The sequence below is a fragment of the Mustela putorius genome, unplaced genomic scaffold (assembly GCF_011764305.1).
Source record: "Mustela putorius furo isolate JIRA1106 unplaced genomic scaffold, ASM1176430v1.1 tig00003987_pilon_pilon_pilon, whole genome shotgun sequence".
Taxonomy (NCBI): Eukaryota; Metazoa; Chordata; class Mammalia; order Carnivora; family Mustelidae; genus Mustela; species Mustela putorius.
The window spans coordinates 15,686,722-15,703,305 of NW_025422126.1; the positions used below are offsets into that span (position 1 = coordinate 15,686,722).

The following is a 16,584-nucleotide window of genomic DNA, read 5'->3' on the forward strand; positions in this document are numbered from 1 at the left end:
TAAAGCTTAGACGGGGGGCGTGAACAATGGGGCAACCTTTATTCTCACTTGGTGAATCTGACGAAATGTCTTCTAGACTTTTGGAAGGCATTTTCCTAGCAGCACTCCTTTCCAAAGTTTTCAAGACAGGACTGGGTTCTTCTTCTGAACCTGTTACGAGACAAAATTGTTGAACACTGCGCAATACAAAAAAGATCCCCCAAATCCTAACTCTTAAGAACCAATGGATGTTGGTGTTGTAGGTGGAGAGTCAGAAGCCTCTGTACTATGAAACACTTCTCAGAAAAAAAAGCAAAATTTCTCCACTCTTTGCAGATCCTTTAAAAACCATTTTCCTAGTCAAGAAGTATTTGCAAGCATAAATCATAAAGGAACAAGATAACCACATGAATAGAAAAGTGATCTCTGAGCCATCCACACCTCTATTTTAGGCCCATGATTTGTTCTATGCCAGACTTTGAATCTTTCCACTTCACTTCTAGCTTTTGAAGACAACCACAAAGTGGTTTTAGGAGCATTAAAACAATTAGCTGAAAACCATAGAAGGCAGGATTCAGATGTTTAACATCTGTGTATAATCAGGTACACAGATGGGCGAATTCTCCAAATCAACGATTGCAGGCCCTTGGGGATTCATGAGCTAGTAAAATTTCCAACAAAATGTTGGGAAATGACATGAGGTAGTCAACTTTTTATTTTATTATGTCATTTTAAAGTGTGTAGGGGGTTATATCATGTACTAATAACTACATATTTTTTAAAGGCATGTTAGGGGGGAAAAAAAGGCATGTTAGGACCAAAGGAAAAAAGAAGGGGGGGCATATCCTCAAAATAAGAACAGTTTTTTAAATTAAATATATCTAATGTTACAAAAAAAAATCTCTAGATATCTTAACTTTTTCATTTTGACAGTTAAAACTCCATCATGGATTAGCTCTGGTCTGAATATGATCATTCATCACTGTTACATTATTAGTGCCTAGAACAGTGGCTGGCAATAGGCACTTCAAAAACGTTTGCTAGGGGTGCCTGGCTGGTTCAGCTGATACAGCATGTGACTCTTGATCTCAGGGTCATGAGTTCAAGCCCCATGTTGGGCATGGAGCCTACTTAAAAAAAAAAAAAAAAAAGAAGTTGCTAAATCAATGAATGATTCCATTAATGAGTCAATGAATTTGGGAACCACTTCTATACACAATACTTTCCTGAAATGCATCCCAGTTCTCCCCAATGTTAATAGGCATTCTAGAGCAAATGGATTCTAAGATGAATTGGATTTGGAATGCTCTGTGTTTCAATTTAAAGGTTTCTTACTATAGATCTTCTTGGAGACATTAATATGCTAATAATGTGCATAATTTCCCAGCACATTAAGTACTTGACAATGGAGCATTTTTTTTTTAATTTTTAAGGAACATATTGAGGTATTGGTTGAATAAGAGCTCAGCCCAAGTGAAATATGTTAGGTTGCTCACCAAAATTGTGGTACATTGTAAGCAAATTCCTCCCTCCTCCAGTCCACCACCAGCCAATTGTTTAAAAATAAAAATTTAGGTTAGAGTATATAAAACTACAGTTGTACCATTTTGTACCTCTTATTGGCTTGTAACTTTTAAATATCTTCTCTGAGCTCTGACTGGGTGGTTATTTAATACTGACGATTTCATTTTTAGACAGGCTTTTTACTATTCAATCAGTTATGCTGATACCCTATAAACAAAGCTATATACATCAGGGGTAAGTCTCCAGAGTAAGGACAAATGTACAAGCTCTCCTATGGGTCAGTCTACCCTCCTCACTCACAGGCTGGTTTAGTGAAAGTCTACTTCAGGAAGTTGAACATGGTGATGTATACTCCTGTTTCAGAGACTGATACTCCACTTTTCCTCCTCTAACCAGCAACCTTTGTAACAGGGGCTTCAATTCGATTAATCAGGATTAAAGTTGGATCCTTCGGTTCATTTTCAAGAAGACACCCTATAGTTACTTGCAAAGGAAACCAAACCTCCCGAGTCATCCACTCAGGAAAGCTTATTAATTCTCCTCAATGCTGAGGGGTGCTAGAAAATGACAAATTTTCTAAACTGCTAGGAGAATGACCGACACCAGCTGTTTTGCAACTGTGGTTAAAGTGTCCCAGCCAGAAGGCATCTATTATCATTCATCCCTATAATCGGGGAGTTGTGCATTCCTATTTGCTTCTGGGTTTCTCTGCTAAAATGCCCATGTTGATTACCATAGCAAACTGAGACAAGGTCTGTAGCTCCCAGCCTGGCTGAAACCAACAACGCGAAGCCCACTTAGATGAATGTGGTAATCGAGTAAGTTCTTCATTCACCTAGCCAAGGCTGGAGCCAAAGAAATGTAGCCAGCCAGGCGATGCCCTCAGGTGGTGTCAGATGAAATCATCTGACCAAAGTCATACTCTAGAGAAGATTCTGCAGATTTCTGCAGATAATTGAAAACAAGAGGAAAAGGATGGCAACAAAACACCACAGCACAAGTTTTCTGAGGAAAGACGGTTCCAGTCTTGCCCTCTGTTTCTGGAATTTAGCCACTACTGTGGTAAAATATTCATCCTAAAAGGGAAATTTGTGCCCATTTGTGTGTGGCACTTTCTTGCCACAAATCTTACTAGAGACTTCTGTGTGCATTGTCAATTAAGAAAAAAAATTATTTCCAGGATAAATTATTTCTAGGAGGAAAACTGGCTTGAATGTTTCAGAAGTGCTTTCTAAACCCCAAATTAAAAAAAAAAAAAAAAAACACAACTCTTAAAACCTAACAATTCTGTTACTGAGAATAAAGTCAGATTCTGAAACATTCCCTCATGGGTAAAACTTCTCTATGTAATGCATTGACTAAAGAACATAAAAGGAAATGTAGCTTTTTATTAAGAAAGGCTAGGAAGACCTAAAATGATAAGAATTTACCACTATTTCCGTGTGTCAAATTATTCCCAGTTTTAAAAACCATATCATCTTTTACATCAGCATTCCCTAAATCATTTCATTAAACCAATGAGTTAAAAAATTCAGAATGCTCCCTGGAGGTTTTTCTCCAGCTGTCTGCATTGGAACTCAAGTCTCTACCTGAAAAATCAGAGTCAGAGAAACCTCCTTTTTCTTCTTCTTTCTCTATTCTCTTACATGGCGATGCCAGAATCAATTCAACAATACTTGTTTCTGGAGGGTTTTCTCTGTTTGTCAGGAGAGGAATGGGTTGCCTACATCTGGATACACTAATTGCTTTAGGAGCCTCTTCCAAGCCAGGCTCCCCAGAAAACTTTTCTTGAACCTCTGCAACCTCCCTGTCCTCTATGGGGTTTATAGTTTTAGTGATCCCTATTTTACATTCCACACAGAACTGCGGGGTTCCAGGGATCTCAACCCAACTTTCAGAACCACAAAGATCTACTGATAAATCAGTTACACCTTTGTTACCTCCCAGCACTTCATCACACTGGTTGACTTGTGATTGGAAAACATTACTCTTAAACTTCATTTCAGAGGCTTCTGAGGCTGTCCAGTCAAGACGGGTTACTGTCCTCAAGAAACTGGCCTGCTCTGACTGGGAAGCCTCCTTCTCAGGAGTTTCTTCCTTCACTGACACCTGGAGCTGGTAAGGAGGAGCTTCAGTTGTTTCTCTAAAAAGTTTCTCAAAACCAATTTCAAAAGCACTCTCCGTTCTTGATGGAGCCTCAGACTTTTTTACTGTTTCTCTGATTTCCTCAGGATGGAATTCGGAAGCAGCTTGCCTAGACACCTCGGTCCTACCTGTTACATTTGATGGAGAAAGAGTTCCTGGGTCACTTTCGTATTTTGAGGAGGGGGGTTCAGTTGCTTCCTTCAATAGTTTTTCTAAGCCAGCACTGAATTCTAGGAACTCTGATTTAGGTTGAATAACTGTTTCCCTCACAATTTCTGCCACTTCCTGAGGTAACTCTTTGCCACACTGAGTAACAGGGGAATCACATAAGTGACGGGTTTGCTCTGATGGAGGCACTCGAGCAGCTAAATAAGATCCAGCGTTGTGAGTTTTATCAGGGACGACATTGAAGGAACAAAAATCATCTTTGTCTGGAACTGTAACATCCATTGTAGCCCCTGGTGTAGAATTTGGTGGGCTACCTGCTGCCTGGACTCCTTTAGGAAATTCTGCTTTTACTTCCCCAGGCACTACTTCCCTCCCCACTGGATAGCAAGCTTCTCTCAGTAGCTTTTGTAATACAACATTTATATCATTCAAGGCAGGTTTAGGTGAAAGAATGACTTTTTCTACAGTCTCTGAAATTTCCCTTTGTGAAGGTAATGCCTCATCCTGGGGAGCAAGATGAGCATCTCTGGAAGAAGGCCTCTCTTGGGGAGAGTTGGCCACATTCCCAAAAGAATCTTTTCTGTAAAGATGGGAAGGTGGACCCGATGGGTGAGAACTTTCCGCAGCTACCTGACAGCCATCCTCCGTGCTTGGCTGGCATTCGCCACTTCCAGATTTCTGGGAAAGAGCTGTATTTACCAAAGTTTCGCTTCCCTTTGGAAAAGGAGCTATTAGCTCTTTCTGATAGGCTGATGTGCTGTGACTCCATTCTGTCCCTTCTATCCCTTTTTCATAAACTCTACCCTCTTCAGGTTCAGAGCTGATCCTAGTGGTAACAGGTTCCAACACACTTGGCAAGGCACAGGGCGAAGTTCCAGTAGCTTCCTTTAGGAGTTTGTCTAGACTAGCAGTCAAAGTGTTCGGCTTAACCTTCGGAGGAGCTACTGTTTTGTCTACATGCTCATAAATGCTCTCCTTATGTCCTTTGTCTTCTCCCTCAGTCTCAGCAAAACCTGTATCTTGAGGCCATGTTTTATTTCCAGAAATATCTGGTTCAGACTTTTGTTTTCCATGAACTTTTCCACCCGAAGGATGCATGGCTAGTGATGAAGCTTCTGAAAGTAGCTTCTGTAAGCTGTCATTAAAAGTGTCTTTGTAGTCTTTAGACAAAGCACTTGTTTTAACTATGGATTCTTGAACCTCTTGGTCGGAGTAATCCTTTTCTTCCTTGAACACTGGTGTAACAAACAATTTCATATTCTTTCCCACATTTTCCTTTGATGACTCGTTTCCTGGCAAATGATGAGTAGACTTTCTGGATGGTCCCAATGGAAATGTGGTTTCATCTGGTAACACCTGGAGTGTATGCTTTGAATTTAATTTCTCTATTTCCTCTCTTGCCAGAATTTTTTTTTTACCTGGAAGCATCCCTATTTCGTGGATATGCTTTCCTGATGATTTAATGTCACTGAATTGTTTGTGTTTCTGGCTATAAAAAGGCTCCACATATTTTTGGCTTACTGTGTTAGTATTCTTCCCAACATTTTCTTGACTGTTTGGATTGGCTCCTAAGTCCCAAAACTTTCTTAAATTCTCAAATTGAGAGTGATTATAGACCTGTTCTGTATTGGGTTCATCCATTCTCTGTTTTAGGGACATAACTTTAAAGTTGGGATTTGATTCACTGATTAGAGGTTTGTCTTTCTCCAAAGGCAAATGTACTGCACTCCCAGTATTCAAAGAATGTTGCCAAGCCGGTAAAGTACTGTCCCTTTCATAATGGCAACTCTCTGCCACTGGCGATCTTTTTATATGTTCATTTATCTTATTCTGAAATGGAGACACTTCACCTGATTGGTCAACAGAAGGATAGTTTTTGGATGGACCTGATATCTGGGGTCTGGTCTCTTCAGGCTTATTTGAGGAATAAAAACTGGAGAGATGGGCTGTGTGGCCATTCTCATCTAGGACCACTTGTCTGCTAGTGGCTTGATTACGTTCACTCTGGCCTGTAGATAAACTGTCCACGGACTTCACAGGCTGATATTCTTTAGCAGGAGGTTTCCCTTCACAGCATGACGATGTGGGTTCTTTATGAGTTAACTTAGCAGCAGTTTTCTCGCCTTCCCAAAAAGATATTCTTTCACTTACTCTTTTGTATTTTTCTCTTTGCACTTGGTTCTTGGGAACCTCAGTAGTTTCTTGTAACTGGACCTCAGGCTTCTTCGAATACTTGTTTTTGGTAGCCCCATGTAGTGACTCAATATTCTCTGTCTCTAAAGGAGTTTTCAGGATGCATGGATCTCCTTCTTTGCTCTCTCGCTCTGCCTTCATGTTCTCTTTCAAACTTGGTTCTTTGACAAGTGTTGAAGAGTCAAAATTTACTTCTGAGTTTCTTCTATTTTTTTCATAAACACGAAGCTTAGGCTCTTCTTCACTTAAGCTGCCAACATTCTTAATGTTGCATGGAACCTGGTCTTCTCTCTCAGGTCCTTTGAGAGCACTGTAGGGATAGTTACTGATTGGGGAAAGTGCCCAGTTTCCTTCTCCTCTGTTTTTTGAACCATGGCTAGAATACATAGTTTTATTCCCTTGATGTGGGCCATAGATTTCACATGGTTTCAATATGCCTGGATCTTCCTTGCCTTGTTGGGATAAAGTAATGGATTTGGGATTGATATTCACATTATTATTTTGGCAAGTTCTTGAAGGCAATGTATTTCCCTTTCCCTGGAATGGTGAATCAGATTCCATAGACCTCAGTTTAACTTTGGTGTGTAATAGAGGCTTCGAGCCATTTTCTTTTAGAATGGTGTCATCTCTCATCAAGGCAGTAGCAATCGGTGATTCTGAGTCTGTCTCTTCCTTCAGCTCTATTCTCTGGGGATGTTGGAGAGGTGACTTAATGTCTTCTGAATGAGAACTTCGATTAAACCAGTCTAAAACTTTAGATATGGAATCGTCAGTTGTCTTCCTTATCTCAGTGGCAAATGGACCAGAGTGGGAGGACGTCCTAGTTTGTAGGGCCTTGAGAAGAGGGGGCTTACCTTGCTGACGGTCTCTAGAACTGTGATCTGGCACCTGAAATGGCTCAGGCTCAACACAAGACAGTCCGTCTGCAACACAGAAATGCTTTTCTAAATAAGGAAAGAGAATGCTCAAGGAATTATTATTCACGGGCATCTGAGTGGCTCAGCCATTAAGCCTCTGCCTTGGGCTCCGGTCATAGGATAGAGCCCCCGCTGAGCAGGAAGCCTACTTCTCCCTCTCCCACTCCCCTTGCTTGTGTTCCCTCTCTTGCTGTTTGTCAAATAAATAAACAAATAAATAATTTTAAGAAAAATTATTATAATCACTCACATTATCTTTTAAATAGGCACTTTGTATTTATACCTTCCATACCATTAACTGTTTCTATCAGCATTTTTCAGAGGCTATAACATAAACCATCCTAATTAAGATATTCTACTAGAATTGCTCTGACAGTAAAGGAAGGTAAGTATAGACTTCTGAGGTATGGGGTATGGACCTAATTGAGAAATTTTTCTGAAGTCTCTGATTTATCCTGAAAATTCATATGGGGGCACCTAGCTGGCTTGGTCAGTAGAGCATGCAACATTTGATCTCAGGGTCAAGAGTTCAAGCCCCACATGGGGTGTGGAGCTTACTTAAAAAAAACTCATGTGGATTTTGTATTCTGATCCATGTTGCATTTTTTAAAAAGATTTTATTTATTTGAGAGAGAGAGTACACACAGGTGCGCAATAATGGGAGGAGGAGCAGAGGGAAAGAGAGAGACTCTCTGCTGAGCATGGAGCCCAACGTGGGACTGGATCTTATGATCCTGAGATCACGACCTCAGCAGAAACCAAGAGTTGGACCCTTAACCAACTGAGCCACCCAGGCACCTGTGATCCATATTACATTTTAAGTATTACTTCCCTTCTACTCTCAAATCTATGCATAGAACTTTACACTGTAGGAAGATACACCATGTTGATTTTATGACTCCACCTACCCACTGGCATACTAATAAACACTAGACGGGCTTATACCAAGTTTGAGGAACACAGACCAAGGAGAATTTCAGGAGTAGGGAAAACAACCTTCTGGAGTTCCTTCCGGAACATTAGAATGGTACAATGATGGTATGTGTATTTCTGGGCCTTCCTCTTAACAGATTAAACCAGAATCTCTGAAGAGGGGCCCAGGAATCTTTACTAACAACTATCAGTGATTGATCTGCATACTGCAGTTTGAGGACCATGATCTCAAGGGGCTCCTCTGTTATTCCCCACTTCCCCTCTACAGTCTGTGAGTTTCGAAGTAGTTTCTGTGAGTCAAATAAACTAAACAAACTGATGCATTATGTGATCTCCACCCATTCCCTGATGTTGGCTGACCAATGGCTAAGAACCTAAACAAGATTATTTAAGCTGTAAACTATCAAGAAAGCAGAGAATCTGGGGCGCCTGGGTGGCTCAGTGGGTTAAGCCTCTGCCTTCGGCTCAGGTCATGATCTCGGGGTCCTGGGATCCAGCCCCACATCGGGCTCTCTGCTCAACAGGGAGCCTGCTTTTCCCGCCCCTCTCTCTGCCTGCCTCTCTGTCTACTTGTGATCTGTCAAATAAATAAATAAAATATTTTAAAGAAATTATTTAAAAAAATAAAAAAGAAAGCAAAGAATCCTTTCTGAGCCTTAATCAAAGGGCACATGGGAGACTTAGATAAGGGAGCTCAGGCACCTGCCCCTTAAGTTAACACCAGGTGTTTCTGCATTCCTCCTTCCTTACAGATGCTAAGCTGTACAATGCATGTTCCTGAAAATTATGTCAGCTGAATTTTTAGGAAGTCAGCTACATTTCAATGCACTAGAGGACAATTCAGTTAATAAAATTCTATGGTCTTTAATTTTAAACATCAACTCTGGCTAAGTGTGAAAAAAACAAAGGGTTATACAGTAATGGGCATGTGATAGATCTTGATTCACTTAACTACACATTTTACTACTGAATAGATGTCAATAACTGCAAAGTTCTTTTGAGAAATCTTGAAGAAGTCTGTGTTCATTTGTTTAACAGAAGACAATGATGAAAAAATGATTATAATATACTACTAGTAAAAAAACTTCTGGCAGTATAAACATAATTTAAGATTATATTGAAAATTATTGAAAAGCTCTACAATTAAATGTTATCAATACTGTAATTAGTGCTGCATGATGACAACACAGACGGTATTTGTTTCATTCCATATCCATTTCTTCTTTTATAATGTTTTACAACAAAAGCGTATTTCTTTTAAAATAAGAAGAGTTATTTTAAAGATTTGATGCAAGGTAGTGTTCCATTTTCTCTGAGGAATTCTTCTGTATTCTGCAGTGTAGTAATGAATGTGATATTGACTGTCCTGGAGATCAGAGCTAACGTCAAACCCTTATAATTCACATACTTTGCATTTATCACTTTTGGGGCCTGATTTTCTTTTTATGCTTCATTATTTACTTGGATATATTTTTGTGGTAAGCAGGGCATTAATAAGTAAGCAGAACTTTGTGCATAAGCTCTAAGGCCAGGAGTCCTGTCAATCAAAACAGGTGTAGCTGGGGATGCCTGTGTGGCTCAGTCAGTTGAGCTTCAACCTTGGGATCTGGTTGTGATCCTGGGGTCCTGGGATCAACCCCCATGTTCGGGTGGGGGGGTCTCCCAGCTCAGCAGGTGTCTGCTTTTCCCTCTGCCCCTGCTCTTTCTCTCCCGCAAAGAGGGAAAAAAAATACGTGTAGCTGATGATGCCTTCCTCCCAAATTTCATGGTCAACTGGGACTTAAAAATCAGAAAGCACAGGGATGCCTGGATGGCTCAGGTGGTTAAATTCCCACTCTTGATTTCCACGCCGGTCATGATCTCAGGGTCACGGAATCTGAACCCCATTTTGGGTTCAGCACTCAGTGAGGAGTTTGCCTGAGATTCTCTCCCTCTCTCTCTGCCCCTCCCCCACTCATGTGCTCACTCTCCCTCTCTAAAATAGATAAATATATAAAATCTTTAAAAAAAAAGATTTATTTGACAGACAGAGATCACAAGTAGGCAGAGAGGCAGGCAGATAAAGAGAGAGGAGGAAGCAGGCTCCTCACTGAGCAGAGAGCCCGATGCAGGGCTCGATCTAAGGACCTTGAGATCACGACCTGAGCCAAAGGCAGAGGCTTTAACCCACTGAGCCACCCAGGTACCCCTAAAATAAATAAATCTTTGAAAATAAAAATCAGAAAGCATAAATAAGTAGTTAATATAAAAGTATAAAGATAGTCTGTAGTCCATGGGAAAGCAGGTGCAGTTCAAAAAACAGGAAAGGTTTACCAAATTTTTTCTGTGGATGATAATAAAGGAAAACATTAAAGAATTTTTTTCATCTTTTGAATAAGCACTTAAGTGAGCACCATCCAGTTATTTGTCCATGTTCGTCAAACTTCAGTAAGTTCCTTTAATATGAAGGTTCTTTTTTCATTGAACAAGCACCTACTCATTTTTAATTAAAAAAAAATTCCTTTGTGTTCAAATGATTAAAATGTCTGGAGTGCAGGGATGGGTAATTGAAAGTGCTTTGCTCTTGAAGAAGAGGATTGATCTGAACAAGTATAGAACTGTCGGGCCAAGCAAAGTGACGCAGGGTTCACTTCCTGCTGACTAGTAAGGAAGGGGGAGAACAAGTACATCGGACATGGGACTGCGGCCACTGTAAACTCTCCTGACTATAAAGAAATTATCACAGGGCCGGAGGAACACTTATTGAAGATGGGAGAGAAAACACAGCATGATTTCTTTCATTGTTTGTTTTTTAAAGCATATGAATTATTGTATGGGAAAACAGTGTCTCATCCCTTGAGAGGTGTAAGATCTTCAAGACCTAGTGAGCTAGGCAGCAGGGAAAAGCAGTATTCTCTTTGCCTCTCAGTTCACAGCAGCTGAAGGAGAAAGTTCCTTCAGCACTTTTAACATCTAAGAATAAATGGCTAAGAAAATGAAGGTTTGGGGCACCGGCATGGCTCAGTTGGTTAAGCATCTGATTCTGGCTCAGGTCATGATCTCAGGGTCCTTGGATTGAGCCCAGCACTGGGCTCTGTGCTCATCAAGGAGGCTACTTGTCCCTTTCCCTCAGCTCCTCCCCCTACTCACGCTCTGTCTCTCTCTCAAATTTAAAAAAAAAAAGAAGGTTTTTCTGAGACTAAAAGAACTGGGGGGCCCAGTTGGCCTACCAGTGGGGTGTGCCACTCTGGATCTTGGGGTTGTGAATCCCAGCCTCACATTGGATGTAGCGATGACTTAACATCTTTCAAAAAACCCAAAGTTTAATTGAATGGTAATTAATAAATATGCATTAGGTGGATAATATATTTTGTACAAAGGTATTAGTATATATTTAATTCTTACTCTATATACATACCTTGATTTAATTCAAAACACTGTAATTTGGTTAAATAATTTATAGTTACATTTTTTAGGGAAAAGCATAATAGGCAGAAACTATGCTATCCTGGTTTTTGTTTTAGTTAGCCCTTTAGCTATTGATGATTGAGGAAAACTTCCAAACCCATTAATAGATAGTATAATCAGGATGCGTGGGAGGCTCAGTGAGTTAAGCCTCTGCCTTCAGCTCAGGTCATGATCCCCAGGGTCATAGGACTGAGTCCCACATTAGGCTCCTTGCTCACCAGGAAGCTTGCTTCTCCCTCTGCCTGCCACTCCCCCTGCTTGGGCACATGCTTTCTCTCTCACACAAATAAATAAAATCTTAAAAAAAAAAAAAAAAAAAAAAGAGGTACTATAATCATTCCCCAGTGGCACCTGTCTGAACTGTAGCTGGAATGTCTAGGAGGTCAAACAGGGCTTCTACAGGGCTGGCCTGGCCATTCTAAGCCCATGGGTTGGTTTTTATAGTCTAGTAATAACAAGTTTCTTACCAGCAGGGCTTTTGGACAATTCTGATTCAAGTTGTGATAATTCTGATGGTTTAGCTTTGTGTTCATTGATGGTGGATGAATTTTCAATGGACTCTGGTCTTGCAGCTAAAACTTCTGAGGGAGAATGATGTCCATTAACTGGAAAAGAACCAGAAGCCATTGGCTGATGTTTTTCATTTTTGGATGCTGTCAGGTTTGAGGCTGACTGATGTAAAGGCAAAGGCTTCCTGTATTGAGAAGGCTGAGGGTCATTGCAAAACTCATCGACATCCACATCATCTTCTGTTCCATTCTTTAACCTGTCAGATTCTAAAACACTGAATTCTCCTACTTCCCGGCCACGGCTTAGCCCTGGTCTCTGGGGGAGTTCATCCTTCACTGCAGAGAATCTCACATGCTTTAATGGCTCCAGGGAGTTTGAGGAGGAGTCACCTTCTAAAGAATGCTCCTTCTCAGAAATTCTCTCATGGATGGTGAGGCCAGGGGCCACCATTTTGGTTTTGGGTTCCAAGTTCTGATGAAAACGCACTGTTTCTGAGTCTGTGCTGCTGGAACTGGAGTTGCGTTTCAGGATCCCTCTGGGAGGCCCCCTTGTGCTCAGGGAGTCTGTCCTTTGTCGGGGAAAAGACTGGTTATCATTGAGCTTTAACTCTTGTGATTTGGGGAGCATTTTCCTGGCTTTGGGGATTGGAGCTTTGACCTGAGATCTGTTCTCGGGGCCTGGAAATGTCTGTTTTGTTTTCTCTAAATTTTGGCTTGAAGTTTCTGGGATAGATGAGTCTTCTTTGGACTCTGACAATTCACCTGTAAATTAAAACACATTAGATGACATGTCAAATGGAGAATAGCTATATAATTTAAAACACCTAACATAAACTTAGTCTACATGTAGCAAAAGTAGTAAAATATTAAAGACAATAAAGTATTATCATAAGTGCAGACCTAATTAAAAAACATTTAAAAATTCAGGCACAAACTTCGTTGAACCATACATTTAAGATTACTGTGCTTTACATACATACTTTGTGGTATTTTTATATTCAATAAAATAATTTTAGAAAAGATTTTTAAAACTCCTTAAGGAGGCTAAGGAAAAACATAGAAGGCACTTTAAAAAATTTATATATGGAAACCAGAAAAAGGAACTTAATTTTCTTTTTTTTTTTTTTAAGATTTTATTTATTTTTTTGAGAGAAAGAGAGATAGAGGGCATAGGGATGCCAAGAGGGGGAAGGAGAAGCAGGCTCCCTGCTGATCAGGGAGCCAATGCGGGGCTCAATCCCAGGACCCCCGGATCATGACCTGAGCTAAAGGCAGATGCTTAACTGACTGAGCCACCCAGGCACCCTAAGGAACTTAATTTTCTAAAAAAAAAAAAAAAAAAAATTAATATTTTTAAAAAGAAAATCTCTAAAACAAAAATTAATTTTTCAGGGACTCTTGGGTGGTGCAGTTGGTTAGAAGTGTCTGACTCTTGGTTTCAGTTCTGGTCATGATCTCTGGGTGGTGAGATCAAGCCCCAAGTCAGGCTCTGTGCTCTGCATGGAGTCTGCTTGAGACTCTCTCTCCTTTCCCTCCACCCCCACCTTCCTGCTTTCTTTCTCTCTCTCTCTCTCTCTCTCTCAAAATAAGTAAATATTTAAAATAAAAACAAAAATTAATTTTTTCAGAAAGTTAAAAAAAATAGGTAGCATGTTCCAGTGCCCTTTTTTTCTGTAAAATATTCTATATAACATAATATGTATCCAATAGAGAAGGAAAAATGCTAATATTAAAACAGGATAACTCCAACTCCAACTCCACTACTCAATGTTAATTTTCTACCCCTTGTCCAATATTTAATGCCTGTGGAATCTTTTTACAGTTGCTTTGGAAGAGACTGAATTTTCTAGTATTTCTTCATAATGGCATAGGATAATGGTAAAATTCCATAAGACACAGACTTAAATCAATTAAGCCACAAACCTGACCAAATGCCTCCTCAGAGACCAGGCTGATAATTACAGATCAGAGAATCACAACGTTGTCAAGTGGCTTTTTTTTTCTTGAGGCAAAGTCTTAATTTCACACGAAGTGTGTCTGCATGTGGGAGATATCCAATATGTGCCATGAAATGAATGACTGAATGCCTCTGGTCAAAAATTGCCTCGTTTACTGAGGGGGAACCCAAGGCCCAGAGGTCAAACAACAAGTGTCAGTTCTAAGATTGGAATGCATGAACTTCCAGTTTCTAAAATTTCTGCTTCCTTCCCTCAGGCAGGGAACCAATGGGCATAGTAAAATAAGAAAACCATCAGGACTTTTCACTTTCCCTCGGAAGTTATTTTAGTTAAAGGAACTCTAAGAATTTCCCTTAGTCCACAGATAACAAAGATAAAAATATCTAGTCCATAAAAATAATATTTACCTTCTTTTGGAGTCTGAAAGAAATCAGCCTTTCCATCTGTTGACGGCTCACTTTTGGTTTGTTGAGATAACTGATCTTCTGGCAACTTGGAGCTATTAAATGGATTCTTCCTTTGCTGGGGAAAAAGATTGCTTATTAAACTCATTTTAAATGTCATAGCAGCAACTCAGTGTTAGCAAATGCTTATTATCACCAGTATTGATAGTTTTATCCAGTAAACTCTACCTGGCCTGTTTGAAAAATTACTGTCCTGGTTAATGTGGCTAGCTAAGAGTTACCATAGATGCCAGAGAAAAATTAAACTATATAAAATATACTCATAATCCAGAGTCTTAGAAAGTTAGACAAAATATAGAATCATCAAGGTTAGGGTAAACCTGGGACTAATCAGGGCAGAATCCCCATGCCCCACCCCCGCCCTGCCTCATGTATGCTCTTTTTACCACATGAGACTCTTGCTGTGCTAGACTGAAGCTGAACTAAATATAATTGTAAATGACCTTTCCTATAAAGAATTAAAAGACACTTATCAAAGTATTTGAAGTGTTTCATTATCACTATTATGATCATCAATTCCAATGACAGAAAGGGGATCAGTAAATAGAATTTTTTATTAATATAAAACTGAGTATCAATGTTTGCTGTCCAGAGTTTCATAAATTGGCAATCCACTTCCACAAGCAGACCTCTAACAGAGATTCAGGAAGTCAAGAGGAAGAATTTGGATTGATATGGGACTAACAAGTCACGGAATGCTTAAAAAGAAACACCCCCCAGTAGCTTGAGACTTTTTATTCTCCTGGGCAAGAAATTAGAGTCTTCAGCAATGCAGAAACATGGTATTCATCAACTTTTCCACCACAAGAGAGTCTTCTTACATTAAATAGTAAAAATCATCTGATTTTGGTGCAAAAAAAAAAAAAAATCCCCTTTATTTCATGGTGCTTTGCTAAAGGGAGAAAAATGTCATTCTTGCCAAAGATGAGAGCTTCGGAGTCTGAGCTCAGTCTACCTTAGCCGGAGACACAGCTGACTTCCTCCTGTTTTCCTGTAATGTATCCATCACGGTTGAGGCTGGACTGACCATGCTAGCACTGCAAAAGAAACAATTCAGAGAATAAACCCTCAGCCTTTGAGAAAGAGTAAATTGTGCCACTGAAGCTGAAAGCTCTTAATACAGGACAGCAGAGAAAATCTGTAAAATCAAACGCCAGGAAGGGAGAGGGAGTTGGGGCCTAGAGATGAGTAAGCAGCAAAGCAAAGGCAGGGGCAGAGCAGAAAGAAAAGACAGGCATGAGACAAGCAAAACCATCCAGCAGAAGCTGTCCAGTTTTTATCACGGTACCAAGCACACAAGAGGTGCACAGTGTAAATTTGTAGAAATGGCTCATCTCCAAGTCAGAATCTAATCAGATGTGGATGACAGGGAGGAACTCATCTCAAGGCAGGGGTGGGGGTGGGGGAGGTGTTTGGGGGTGGTGCAGCGGCAGACACTGCTGTTTAAATAAAGCCCCAAAGACTTTTATGGCATGATTTCACAGAATGGCAGTGCTTACTCTAACTCAGGAGGAAGTGACTGAAGAAAAGATTCAGGTGAGACCAGTAACTTGACAGCAGATCTAAGGGATGCCGTGCAGGGAGCCTGGTGCGGGCCGACAACTTGCTGAGGACTCTCAACCCCACCCTCCAGGCTGGCCAGCAAGTTCTTGTCCACACACAAGAGGGATAAGGCCAAGCACTGCAGCCGCTGGCTCAGAAGAAGCAAGAACAGTCTCTATCCAAGCCCTAGGATGAGAGCAGGGTGAGAGTAAATGGAGAAAAGTGAGTTTCACAGGGCTCCCTCCTGAGCTGACACTCCCATGGCTACCGAGGAAGAAGGGACAAGGAGAGTCAGAGGGGCTCTAGAGGGGGAGGAGAAGCACCTGCTCCATGTCCTGCTCCAGTGGCCTTGCCTCAGGCATGACAGGTGAAATCACTATTGGCTGAAACCACTGTGCCCACTTAGACCTGTTCTCTTAGTGACATCACAGAGTCAACAACTTGGAAAATACCCAGGAAGGCACTGGCTTTCCACCATGCAGCAAAGGAACTGGAGTTTGGGGAGGAGACCATCTGCCCCCAGGCCACAGAGCCGGGCCCAAGAATATGGTGGCTGCAGTCGTGAGCTCCACTTCCCTGCGGCTTTGTTTCCCTTCCTTCTGCGCTTCAGTTGTTCTTTTTGCACAGACTTAATCCCGGGAAGAGGGTGAACTTCAGAAGGAGTCGTTCTTCCTTTCATTACCTTCCTCATTGTTCCAGAAAGGAATACAGCAGCTGAGGCAGATGTGTGTAAGATACATCTTGATCACATGGGTGTGAATAAGAGGGGAAATGGATGGGGAGGGGAAGGGCAGGGAAGAAGAAT

The 16,584-nt window shown here is 40.8% G+C and overlaps 1 protein-coding gene across 21 annotated transcripts in view; it reads right to left on the reverse strand.

Moving 5' to 3' along the window:
• The window catches only part of SYTL2 (synaptotagmin like 2), a 120,227-nt gene that overhangs the window by 23,810 nt on the left and 79,833 nt on the right, over window positions 1-16,584 (reverse strand). For 4 of the 21 annotated variants that reach the window (XM_045071305.1, XM_045071304.1, XM_004763519.3 and 1 more), the window contains exons 5-9: window positions 15,193-15,274; window positions 14,181-14,295; window positions 11,774-12,577; window positions 6,864-6,932; window positions 49-150 (exon numbers count right to left, since the gene is read on the reverse strand). In XM_045071305.1, the coding sequence (XP_044927240.1) occupies window positions 49-150; window positions 6,864-6,932; window positions 11,774-12,577; window positions 14,181-14,295; window positions 15,193-15,274 (1,172 nt within the window). The other 17 variants (XM_013061930.2, XM_013061928.2, XM_045071296.1 and 14 more) reach the window with 12 other exon arrangements.